The 13,442-nt window shown below is 50.6% G+C and overlaps 1 protein-coding gene across 1 annotated transcript; it reads right to left on the minus strand.

Annotated features, from left to right (window-relative positions):
- Window positions 1–8,912: 8,912 nt before the first annotated feature.
- On the minus strand, window positions 8,913–13,321 carry ACET3X_000814 (uncharacterized protein; the record flags this gene model as incomplete). The annotated part of the gene is made up of 3 exons (XM_069448152.1): window positions 8,913–9,134; window positions 9,232–13,089; window positions 13,142–13,321. The coding sequence occupies 3 exons, from the start codon at window positions 13,319–13,321 to the stop codon at window positions 8,913–8,915; spliced, it is 4,260 nt and encodes a 1,419-aa protein (XP_069311056.1).
- Between the last annotated feature and the right edge of the window lie 121 nt (window positions 13,322–13,442).

Raw genomic sequence — 13,442 nt, forward strand, 5'->3', positions numbered from 1 at the left:
CTCTGCAAGCCTTTGGCCGCCAGCATGTGCAAATGTCAACGTCTTATTGGCACCAGCCCCCTGTCTCACGCCTGCGACAGTCGTACAAAACTACCCTGACCCGACTGCGCTCAGGCTGTCTGGTAATCAGCGTTGCAACAAGGGGGCTACTCTTTTGCCAAAAACCGTCTCCTGCCTTCCACACCCAGAGCCTGTTGTGGACACATCGGCCCGGTAGCGAGCGGAACTTATTGAAACCCAGGTCAGCGCCTGCGGGTGAGCATGCTGAGATCGCCCACTCAGGCATGGCTGGAATGCATTTCAGATGAAGTCATGCCTCGTGGTTTTTGGCGTTGCTCCACTCTGCGATGCTACTTTTCATCCGCCATTGCCAGATCACAAATCAAGAGGCAAGTCCACCACCGTGCCGCAGAATCAACTTCTCTCGCTTCGCCTGGGCTAAATGCAGCTCCCTGCTGCCTTGCCGCCCCAAAATCAGATGTTTACGGGAAGAAGCAAACACCCAAACGTACCGGCACTTATCTTGAATTCTGCCCACGGCGTGCAACACAGACGTCAACAGCAACGGCCCATGCCAGGATTCCGCTCGCGTGCATCTTGATTGACTAGAAACACGGCTACACATGCAGCGTTCTGGTAAGACATGCTTTATCACAGGCTACACAGCAATACCCATGTCCAAGGTGCATTGTAGCAAGCCTGCCGATAGTGCGATCAGTCAGACAACTCCCACATGCAGCAGGATAGCCGTTACAGCCCTGTCGCTGATCCTCACCCCTTCATGTCATCTCGTACTCACGGACCCTCGCAATGTTCAACCTACCCAGATCATTCAGGCACCTACATTAATCTGAATGAGCATGCCGCCCAAAGGGTCAGGAAACCACAGAAACGCCAGATCAAAGCTAAATTGTCAGTGTGTCAGAACCCATGACAGGAGCGCCCTAATCGCAATCGGCCCACCTGCACAGCCTCAACGCCCTCATGCATCAGCTCGCCTCGCAACGCCTGCCATTCGCTCCGCTCACCTCACGCGTCTCTCACGCTCCTTGGCGTAGATTAAACGCCTTGGCTCCGTCTTGGCTTGGACTCGATCTTTGTTCACATTTCGACCCCGCTTCATGACCAACTCAAACGCCTGCCTAGCATCACGCGGCATGCTACTCCAGGTCGCAAGTCCACATACAGGCTGCTAAAGATGCGCTATATATGCTGCCTGGCCAAGTGTCTACTCAGCCACGAGGCATTTCTTGACCTATCGACAATGCTTGACAAACTGTGTATGCCCAGACCGCCGTGTAACTTTAGCAGACCCGGCAAGACAATGACGGTTCCAAAGTTGTGGTTGTTAAACCACCCCGAGGTCCAAATCTTATTTTGAGCACAGATACAGAAGCCACGCGACACAGATAGTGTGACTTTCGAGTCATACCGTGATCGAGTTTGAAGCCGATGCTCTCCTTGTTGCAGTGTTCATACTGGTTTCGGATAGTGATACTCGTTGCTTCGACCGATTTCATGCACCTTAAGTATGACAGAGCAGTCATGATCCTTGTTGCGTCCCGACCCGCTCTCTCTGAACAACGGCAGAATTACATGTAAGCAATGATGCTCTAAGCTTCGGAAAGAAAAAGACACTGTCAACGAGCCTGTTCTGGTCCGTGTATGGCCACGTCTCAACATCGGGCGGAACGTCCAAGACGAGTCCAGATATCTGAAAGTCCCGGATACCCACAATGTAAGGGGGATTTCTACACCCGCGAATGGAGACATATCTCCCTCATCTAAAGCTTCTCTTAACCCTACGTCATACGTATACTACCAAGCTATCAGGTGTAGCATGCACTAATTTTCGTGATAGTAAACCTCTATGACTTGATTACAGCCAAGGGTGATAATCGGTTATGCTCTCGCGTCCAAGCGTATCCGTCTAGCAACTCTACTGGATGAAGAGGCCTGATTAGAAGTGATGAGAAAAGGTCTTACTACGGACGTCCCCGCATTTAGTCGGACCACGGTACCGATCGACCCTTTTGAACGGCACCAAGACTTAGCAGTTGCCCAAATTTCTTTCCTTTGCCGCCGAAAGCGGCAATCCAGAAGTCTCGATACCCTAACCTTAGCTAATAGTCGCTCATCTTGTTTCTTCGCTTACAATAGCGAACTGCAGGTCTATACATCCCCAAACTCTACAGACCTGTGATTAGATAACACCTACGATTAGAGGCCCTACGCGCTCCTCCATTTCTAGAAACGCTGCTCTGAATCAGCCTTTTTTAACATAAGAAAAATCTATAAAAGAGCCTCTAGACGCTTCCGTAGGGGAAATACGTTCTTAGTCTATGCCCTCCACTGTCAGCGCCAAGAAAATTTCTAAGTTCTGCTCTAGCTCTGCATTAAAGACGACCAGCAAGCCAGAGTTCCAGGGTCTGATAGACCAAAAACCTGCGAGCCTTTACTCAATGATTCCGCCCGAATGGAGGCTGCCCAAGTATTACCAATCAGATTAACCATCATGCTGCTCTCAACGCCTTCAGACTTCTGAAGACCGCCCTGCTTAACCCTGAGGAGGACAAGCTTACGACTATGTACAGCGCCTCTGAACTAATCAGGATGGTGGTCGACTGCAAGGTCACCTCGGTGGAGGTCACAACCGCGTTTTGCAAGGGGGCAGCGATTGCACAACATTTGGTACGGACCCCCACGCCAAGCATTAAACGTACGCTGATAGCGGTATACTAGACTAGTTTGTTTGACAGACATGTTTTTCGACAAAGCCCTTGAGCGTGCCCAGCAGTGCGATGAATGTTTGGCTCGAGAAGGTCATTTAATGGGTCCCTTCCACGGCTTACCAATTAGCCTGGAGGTATGCTATTCGCCAGTGATTTATATATCCGCTCACTTAGTGAAAACAGGACGTGCTGATAGTCGAGGGGGAAGCTGATTGTCTCGGTTTCGTTGCATACTAGCCACAAAGAACTCCGTGATTGTGGACATATTGCTCGACGTGGGAGCTGTGCTTTGCGTTAAGACGAATGTGCGACAGACACTTTTTGTACGCCATTCCTCACCAAGTGGATTTGCTTCGTCAAGCCAACTCTGCCTGAAGGTCTGCGAATCCTACAACAATTTCTTTGGTCACACCCTCAATCCATATAACATGAGGCTCACTGCCGGCGGAAGCAGCTCCGGGGAGGGTGTCATGGTCGGTTTCCAAGGAGCTCTCTTGGGTATAGCCAGTGACATTGCCGGATCGATCAGGGTACCCGCCTTGATCAGTGGAGCTTATGGGCTGGCCAGCAAGCGCTCATTCCCAAAGGATGGCCAGGTACTCTGCCTACTCTTGGGTCTCTGGCTGTGTCAGCACCCGACCTGACTCTGTTTACCAAAACGGTGCTCGACGCACGTCCGTGGGGGATTGATTCCAAGGCCCTACCGGTTACCTTCCGAGACGTCCCAAGAGAGGTGAAGCTTGGGATCGGAGTCTATATGGAGACGACATGGTCCCACTGCACCCACCGATCAAGCGAGCCATGCGTACAGCCGTGGATAAGTTACGAACAACTGGCTATGAGCTCATCGAATTGCAGAAAGTCCCGAGCCTACTTGATGGAGACAAAGCAATCCAACGAGGTTTTGCATTGGGTACGGAGCATAGCATCCTCAAAGTTCTTGAGGAGAGGGGCGAGGTTCCAATCAAGCCATCGATCGACGCAGCGAAGGAAGATTTTATGAACAAAGCTGACGGATTCTACCTCGACAATGTGTGGCAGTTCGGTTCCGAGCGAGAAGATTACCGGCATATAAGGGCGTCGGCGCGCTTCATGACCATTTCGGATTGCCTCACAGCACTAGGATCTGGAACCTTCTGGACTTGAGTAGTCTCCCAGTTATTCGCTCAGAAGTCGCTGCTAAATCATCAGTTCCCTGTGAGCGTCATTTCTTTCCTGGAGATTGACCCTCATACCGGCCTGATCTCGAACGGCCTGGTCTCGGAACGACCTGATCTTGTAACAAGCTTCTCGTCGCTTATTTGTGGAGAGCCTCTGGCTCAACAAATCGTGTACCTTACTGAACTTCATCCGTGCGCACCCTTAGCGCTTGCTCTTACCAAATCATGCTCACGTGCCATAGCGAAGCATCGGCATTACCCTGTGACCCTGGCACCACTACACAGGGCAGCATGCTAGTATCGAATAGCGCGTCCAGACTGTCCGAAGTCCTGTTTTTGAGTCGTCGACATCGCCCGATCATTTGTCGCAATTTTTGGAACCAGGCAGAAAACCGTTCCCCAAAGCTCAAACCCAGTAATTATCGCGATACAGTATGCCTCCCAGGAGACCGAAAAGCGACTCTACAATCTCGTGGGTATTGGTTATCTTAGACGGCAAATGGATAAGTCTGAAAATGCAACATCCGTAGGCGCACTGACTACCTCCAAGCTCTTGGGTGCTTCTAATGCTGCTTTCAACAGGCTTTTCGGGCTTCTCGATACCTTCTAGCATGATGCCCTGATAGGCTCCAGCATCGCAGTTTTAGCCATGGTCTACCTGGGTATGCTTCGGTTCTTGGCACGCCGCATCATCACGAGAATTCAAAATTGAGAGCGTCCGACCGAGCCAGATAACGGGGCATACGAAAGGCTCGACGGATCTGCTGAGTATCTCTTGGTGAAAGAACCAGGGTCTAGAATTAGAGAGGAACATATCGTTTTCAGCACACTTTCAAGTCAGCAGCTCAGTCTTCCTTAAAGCTCAGCAGTAAAGGTAAGCTGATAATAGGTTCATAGATAGTAACACATTCCATTGCACAAGACCCAAAGTTACTAGTTGGCTCACAAACATAAGTCAGATCTGAATCTTTTTGCGAGTTTTGCACGAGAACGGTAAGAACAGGAAGAGTGCAAGCCCTCGAAGCGATTTGCCGAACGCGCTTTACTACAGTGACGGGTATCATCCGCATCTCCTCACCAAATCAAGCGATTCATTTTACCAACCTCTGGGACGCAGGACAGCTGATGCATGATAATGATCTCTTGGAGAGTAACTTTTTTACCAAATCGTTTGGTGCGCACTCAAGTGGAGTAATATCAATGATTGATGGGACGAATAATGGGAAATGCAAATTAAGCAACCTGCTTTTTGGAACACATACGTGCGTTTACAATTCATATTTCCATGCTGGGCGTTTTTTATAACCACAGACAAGTCCTTATACTTGAGTCAGATCCGAATTGGCTGGATATTTGCATCAATTTTGCAATCTTCTGGTCTCTTTTCATATCATATAAGTTTTACGGCATATACAGTAGTGTATCCTTCCCATCCTCCTGTCTAAATTGATATTCCGCCATCGATTCTTCGCATCTCCTAAAGTACAAAAAGTTGAACTTTACTTCAAAGTCTTGTATCGCAAAGACGAAGGCGTTGTACTAGGTTTTGGTGTCAGGTTCAAGGCTTTCCAAAATCGATATACTGGAAATAATAGAGGCGTTTTATCGTACCGTCTTCGGCGTCGGATTCAGAAGCATAGCGACACACGCAGCCTAGCAAGTCCCAAAAGAAGTGTTGCATGCAATAATGCTGGCAGGTGCCGTGGCGCCGAGAGTAGCTCCCCAAGTGAAACCAGCTGCAGAATACCCAGATAGCATGCCATAACTATTGCGGAACAGCCCACCTAATACGATCTGTAGGCATTTGGCTCCGTCGAGGCTAGCATGGCAAGAGTAAGGCTGAATGTAGAGATAAAAATCGCAAGGAACGTGCACTTTTCTAGGGAAATCATTCTTGGCCCATTCCGGACACTAGGGACCTAAGTATTCGGCCCACCCGAAGGATCAGATAGGAGCAATTCACCGCCCAGAGTCTCTAATGAAATCACCCAAAAAGATTAGATAGAAGCAATTCACCGCCTAGAACCTCCTAAAACATCAACCTCTCCCCCTAAAAGATAAGACAATCATTGCCTAAGTGGGTGATGATATATCAAAGTATTAATTCATAAGTATATTTTGGTAGCTTCAAATCCATTTATCTCATCTGATCTGTTGGGGGTAGGCTAAAAATGTTTCCCCTTTTTCTTAACCATTGCGATCTACCTAGTTAATCGTTCTCGGCCTATAGAGATTTTCGTCACGCAGGGATAGACGTGAACTCAGCTTATATGAAGGTCATCGCACGGCGTTGTTAGTCATGAGGTTCCCGACGGCGCTTGGCTTTCGACGTAGTAATTACAAGCCCTGGCAAGATTCGGCCACTTATCCACGGAATATGCCATCTTTACTAACATCTGTAATTGTTTCCTCGTACAGAGTGCTCCATCACAGTAGGCTCTTTAGAGACTAGGTGTAAATAAGGAAAGATGTATATAAAGGAACAAGTTGACTGCATCTTTGTATATCATTCACCTCGATACAACAGCCTCTACCAGAAGACTAAAAGCGCCTTTAGACTCTCGTTTATCAATCGGCCTACTTAGCTATCAAAATTTGAAAGGCATGTAGCTCCGGTGAAGCTGACTTCTCAATCTCTAACTGGCTACCTCAGTACAGTTCATCTTGCTCAAAATACCCTCTACAGCAAACCAACCGTATCTACAATTCGTAAGGGTAATATCTCTTTGCTTGTTACGCAGCAGCTTACTCTACCAGAAAATGGTCTCCTACACGAAATTCCTGTCTGTTGCTGCTATTGTAGCTCCTGTGTTCGCCCAGTCGAACTGCAACGCCCAGGTTGTACGAGCCAGCACCGGCCAAGTCGTTGCCTCTGGATGCATTCCTGCAGGCCATGGTGCTATTATCCGTTCTACTACTGAGAACTTGACCTTCATTGTCAACACTAGCACGAGCTGCGGAATGTCTCTGAACCCTACTCGCAACGGTTATTCTACTCGGTCGGCGGGACGATGCTAAGTGGTACGGGTGATACTCGTGATAGTGTACTAGGCTACACGGATTACACGCAATTTTGACGCGTTCCTCCTGCGAGGACGCTGCAGAGACTACGTGTAATTAGGAGAGACTTGCGCGGAGGATGCTCTATAGATTGTTTAATAATATTGATTTTTTACCTTCATTCCGCACTACTAGCACAAAGAAATTATGTTGTTCAGACTTTATTGTAGTAACAACTAGTAACCAGGTAGTTGGAGCCAGACTCCCACCCCTATACTGGCCGCCAACGCCAGCACAGCCTCACCACCCCGTGCAAGGATTCTCTCAGCACCAGACTCGTTATCCTGTGAACCGTATCTCTCATCAAGTACCTCTTTCACGGTCCTCGGAGTCCGACTCCCCTCCTGTACGTTTCCAGGCTTTACACATGCTACCTTCGCATAACTTTCTCGGCTGCTGCGTCCTGTGGTGAAGGGGACCGTAGGGTAGAAGGTCATGATATCCACAATGGGAAAGTTAAGCGCGACATCATAATCGGTCGTTTGGTAGATCCTATTGCCCCAGCCGCTGCTCAGATTCCGGTCGCCGCATGTAGGTACGGTGACGTCATCGGAGAATGAAGTTACGTTGATTCCCCGGTCCCATTTCCAAATGCGGTCTTTAGCGGAAGTATTGAGGCGTACAACGTCTAGAAAGAGCAGTTAGCTTGACTTGAGCTTCTCTATTGCCACCGAGCTACAACTTACCCATCGTCACAGCCTCGGATAACATGCCTTCACACTCTGAAGGTATGGTATTCTGGATAACAGAACAAGGAGGATACTGCTCAGTGTTCCATGTAGCTTGTCCTTGATTTCGATACCATGACTCGAGCGCCTCTACGCATTCTGTTCCCAACATGGTCCTGCAATCCCCATCATCTTCTTGGGCCCTTTCCAACACCTCTCTGCTCCATGTCAAATCTCCAGTGGTGTGGTTCTGCAAAGAAACGAAGCTATGGCATAGGCCCATTATATCGCCTAGACGCTCCATATCCGAATCTCCAGTGTCAAGCCATAGCACAGCCTGCGTGTCATTCTCGTCGTACTCCGTCACACCGCCATCATATCCAGGCCCAATGTAGGACGAGATTGTCCAGGTGGTTCGGTCGTCTTCTGTGATGGCCACGTTTTCATTGTCTCCAAGCCAGACGAGGTTCAGGGCCGTTGTATTCTGGATGATGGAAGCGTTGTATGCCAGGCTTTTAGAGAGGTCATCGCATGTCAAAGACTGAGATTCTGGTTCAGCTGTGTTTTCAGCAAAGGATGTGCTAGCTAGCGCTGAAGCTAGGAGTAAGCGCTTGGTAAGAGTAGACATAGTAGAGGGTCTTTGGAGATGACGATTGCAGTGGCTTCCTCTTTCTTTATACACCTTACCTAGGTGGTACCAGGCCATTACACCACATCTGCCTTGCTTTCGGTTGTTAGGCGTACCCTGTAGCATATCATCTTCAATCATAGTGCTCTTGGCGAACCATCCTCTAATCCCAAGTCTTCTACACTAAACCAGGAACACGGCATCTCTTGTGGACAAGAAAGTACAAACCGGCCAGACAGAATCAAACAGTTTTTCGTTCGAGGCTAATATAGACAGGATCGACATAGTCTTGCTGTTTCGGGTAAACTATGAGAGGTCGCCTTAGCCGATACCCGTAGGATATGGGGCGCCTGAACGTCTTGGTGAGACCCGCGATGAAGCGGGTCAAAAGATAGCAAGGTGCTGTGACGTAGATTCAATGTTAGGCTTTTCTGGAGCAGGATCATGGTGCGATATCAACAATCTTGATACTGTAGTACTTTCTTCATTAGAAGAAGCTGCATTCGACTATACCTCAGCGATGCTGGTCCATCTTTATCCCTGGTTTGCTTTCCATGCTCAAAATCTTGTATGTTGTAGCAGTGAACGCCGGCTAGTATGCTCATGACGAGTGTGTGTGAGAATGATGTACACGAGAATCTTTTTGACTCGTTGTAAACGAAGTCTACTTCTTCGAAGCTTTGCCCTGGTATTCAATATCGTACTGGAAGAAGCTGTCCCATATGCTTCCTTTCCTTGCGAGTGGCGACTTGCGAGAGTCAGCAAGATGACTCCTCAGATCGCCCAAACTCCCCAGCCTGTTCTTGACTGGAGATGTATCCGATCGTGGATTGGCTGGGCCTGACACGGAGGTCTTACGTAGAGTCTGGAGCTGGGCGATAGAAGACTGTCGTAGTGTCAGCGATGTTGACAAAAGGTTATTGTTAGGGGAGCTTAGATTTACAGGAAGCGAAAACCTAAGGTCCCCAAAGTAGGTCGCGCACATTGCCTCCGTTTCCATCGTCTATTGACTTGTCCCCACCATTCGTCGACGTCTCTCTCAGATGGCTGGGACCGTGTCCGCCAGCTGGACTCGCGCCTCGTGTTGCCGTGGCGGAATTTGGATTCAAGTCGGGAACTTCGGCTGGGGACACCGCTTCTGTTGAGTTATGACGACCAACCAACGGTGCACTCTTTCTGCTAGTTCCACTACTGCGGCGGCTATCGAGCGATTTCCCAAGCTGAGTTGCTGGGTCCATGGAGGACTTCTTCTTTGCTTTCTGCATTTCGCCTTGTCCAGTTTCTAGACTACTCTTCACAGTAACTGCACCTTTGATACCTGGGGTACCAGGCGCCATCGCCTTCTCTTCTGTCGCCTCCAGTAGGTACCATCGCAGTCCATCAGACAGCTCGAAAGGATTGTCGTCTTCGAACGAGACGGCGTTGCTGGAAGCGACGGAACGATCGTCTAACGATGCTCGAGGTGCACCATCCAGTGTCTTGGAAAGGTCGACGACGCGCTCTTCCACTTTTGATATGCGCGCTACAAGCCACTCTTTCCCACCCAATCGATGCGTGTCTTGCTCGCGAAGGAAGAAGTGCGGTGCGCCAACATTGAAGGCAGCCCAAGGACGATGGGCATTGTTACGAGTCGGCAAGAACAGTGCAAGATCACCTTCCTTGAACGAACGATAGGCGATCTTGTCGTGTGAGTCAGCTTGGAAGCGATGGGCTTTGTCCCGGTAGGCTCGCGCTTCCTTCTGCCACTTCCGTGCTGTGTGCTCCATGTCGCGCATCCGCTTCGCAACGGCGTCACTAAAGGTTTCGACGTTGAAAAGCTCGAGCTTCTCAATAAGCTCCTGGTACCGCTGGTCTTCTTCCTCTGGGCTCGTAGCTTCAGTCCACTGAAGGAAGTGGAGGTCTCCGACGTCTTCTAAGAAGCGCTTCAGAGGAGTAGGCGAGGGCGTGGTAGTACTCCGACTGAGTCCTGCATTGGTGTCCGTCATGACAGTGCTACCACCGAGCCTAGACGCTCGTTGAAGAACCATCTCGCCATTCTCATGGGTGATAACAAACCCAAGTGCTTCAACTAGACGAACAAGGCGCTCATGCTGTGTGTATAGACGTTGACTGAGGTCTTTTGCACGTTGCATACGTTGGTGGGTGCGAGACGAGTCAGCCTCCTCAAGCTTGCGTAGTTTCTTCTCTACCCGCATAAGTTCGACATCCAGGCTGTTGGCGTGCGAGCTTTTCTCTGCCAGCTCCGTTTGAAGACGACCAACCTTGGCTTCTTCTTCCTCGACACGCTTTCGCAGAGCTTCAGAGCCGGTCTCACCTTCAGCAAACTTCTCGCGGAGGCTGTGTAGATGGGTCCGTTCCTCCTCGAGTTCTGCAGTGATGGAAGCAACGCGTGCTCTCTCTATGTCAAGCTCTTCACGGACAGCTGTAACCTCTTTCTCATGTTCGGCTAGCTTAGTCTTGAGATTGTGTTCTTGCTCCTCGATCCTAGCATGAGCATTCTCGTTATTTGACTTTGCCATCGCCAGGGCCTGTTGGAGCTCTTTCTGATGATCAAGTGATCGAATCGCTAGATCTTCAAGCTGCACAATGAGCGTAGAATGATCCGCAGGTACGCTCGTACCAGGAGAAAGATGATTGAACGCTGCGGTCAGCGAGTCCAACTGCCGTGTCTTGACGGCGTTTCGTTCACCGAGCTCAGCTTGCAGGGCTTCTATGCGCTTTTCGGCTTGTGTGCTCTGCTCAGCAGCGTCTTTACGCGCCTTCTCAAGTTGAGAAACCAGCTCCTGTACCCTAGCATCCACACCAGTTCGCTCGTTGTCCCTACTACCCAAGACGCGATCCAGTTCATCTTCGGCTTCTTCGATTTTGGCCTTGTACGCTCGAATCTCGTCCTCAAGCGACTTACGCTCGTCGGCAAACTCTCTTTGTTGCGCCCTCATGTTTTCCATGATGTTGTTCTTTGTAGACATGGCCTCCTCAAATCGGCGCTGTTGATCTGCATCGTCGTCTCTCCGAGCTTGTGCATCATTCTCGAGTTTCGCACGAGCCTCCTTCTCTGCCGCTAGCTGTTGTTCAAGGCGAAGGATGCGGCGCTTGTCTTCTTGTCCTGCGTTCGCAGAGTACCGTCTAGAGGAAATGGAAGAGCGTCGGGATAGCTCTTCTTGAAATCTAGGTGAAGCGACTTCGGCTGTTGGTGTCGAGGGGTCGCCATGATCAGGAATGCCAAAGGACGGTGGAGCGCCACCTATTGAGAGTCTGCTAACGGTACTCTGCCGATGTACGAGATCCTCCAGCCGTCGGACCCGGCTCCTGTAACCTTTGAGCTCATCCTCGAGCTTCGCATTACCTTCCTTGAGCATACGTAACTCATCATCGCCTCGCATCATGAGTTGTGAGGTCCTGCCGAAGGCCGGCTCATGGACACTGCCCATCTTGAAATTCTTTGCGCGCTTAAGTTGCTGCTTCGTAGGACGATCAAGATCCTTGATAGCTTGGGCGAATGCCTCGGCTTCGGATTCTTGTCCGTCCAATCTCTGCAAGTCCTTGAGGTATTCTAGAAGCTCTTCCCGGGTAACCACCGGCCAAACGGTCTTCTCAGGGTGTATGTTCAACTCGAATCCCAGCGAGCCACCTTGCAAGGCATCCAAGTTGACAACATCTGATATTGGCTTCAGCCACTTCTTACGGCGCCGCTCCTCTTCTTCCTGGAAAGTTGCCATCTCTTCAGCGAGCGAGGATGTGTCCTTTTCCATCCTTTCCGTCCACTCCCGCCTTCGGACGGCTTCGACGAGTAGAGTGCCGTATATGTAGGGCAGACGACCGACGAGAGATATGAGCTCGAAAGCAGCGACACCATCTTGTGGTATACTAATCTGCTCGAGTTGCGCACCTATGCTCGCAATAACAGACTCAATGTTCGCGATGGCCTGCATGCTCTCGACCGAGTTCCTGATGGCGGTGTTCTTTTGCTCGACAGCTCGTCGCACGAGATCGCTCATCTCCACGCTGTATTCTTGTATGGCCGGCAGAAAGTTTCGCGTATGGAGCAATGCCATTTTCGATACCTGCGCTACGGATTTGGGGCTTGCTTCTAGTCCCATGACATGTTCGAAATCAGTCTCAACCTTCTTCACGACGGCATCGATTTCATTGTATAGACGCGCGGGCTCCTCGGAATCGTCGGCGATGGATCGGCTCTGGCTTTGGCCGGCAGCACCCAGGAGCTCGTGGTAATCTGCCTCGATCTTCTCTAGCTGCATGCGCATCCTGTCCATGTGCTTCCCAAAAGACTCCCGGACGCGCTTGCTTGTCGATGTAGCCTTCTTGACAGCATCGACGTCGAGAAATTGCTGGAGCGTCTTGCGAACAAGGGTATTGCTGGGCACACTCTGCGGAGAACGCATCTCTTTGGCCAGAAAGCGCGTGAAGTTCAGGATGGCAGGAACGGTGCCCAACTGTTCGAAGTCGGCATCAAGCCTCTGTATATTGTCCCCGGCTTCCTTCTCGACCCCGTCGTACCACTCCCTGGCTGCCTGGTACTTCTGCTGCAAGCCCTTGATGTGCGCATCATGGTTTCCGACGGCGACCTGAGTCCCTCTCTCGATGGTGGCTTGTTCGGCAAAGTGCTTCGAGGCGACTTGGGACATGGCGAGTGACTTTTCGAGAAGGCCAAACGCCCAGTCGCGGCGGGCTTGGAAGAGAGCCTGCCATGCTCCGAGATCGGTGTTCTTCGCAAGGTGGTTTGGCGCGTCGCCGGGTTGGAAGGCATCGGGCAGTGCTGTCGAGGATATGGCAGCCTGGGGATTGTTGGAGAGTTCGCGACTGAAGACGAATATCTCCTTCTGCAGGGCCGGGGTTAGCATGTGTCATGGACAGCCGGTGGGAGATGTGTACCTCGGTCAAGAGCGCTTGCAGCTTGACATGTTTGCCTTGTGTTGTGAGCAGGACTTGCTGCTCGGGCGCTATCTCCGTCGCCCTCGAGATCCAGTGCTTGAGCGCATCGACAGACGCAAAGGCAACGGGATCAGCGTCAAGGCGCTGGCCCGTATGAGCTACAGCAATCTGTAGCGACATCCAGCCTTGTCCTTCCGCTTGGTTGAGTCCTGTCGAGACTGTGCAAGAGGAGTTCTGTGGCCTGGAAAGTTGAGGCGTGAGCACATGGTTACCAGATACCGCCAAGGAGGGTTCATGCAGG

Source organism: Alternaria dauci, chromosome 1 (genome assembly GCF_042100115.1).
Source record: "Alternaria dauci strain A2016 chromosome 1, whole genome shotgun sequence".
NCBI lineage: Eukaryota > Fungi > Ascomycota > Dothideomycetes > Pleosporales > Pleosporaceae > Alternaria > Alternaria dauci.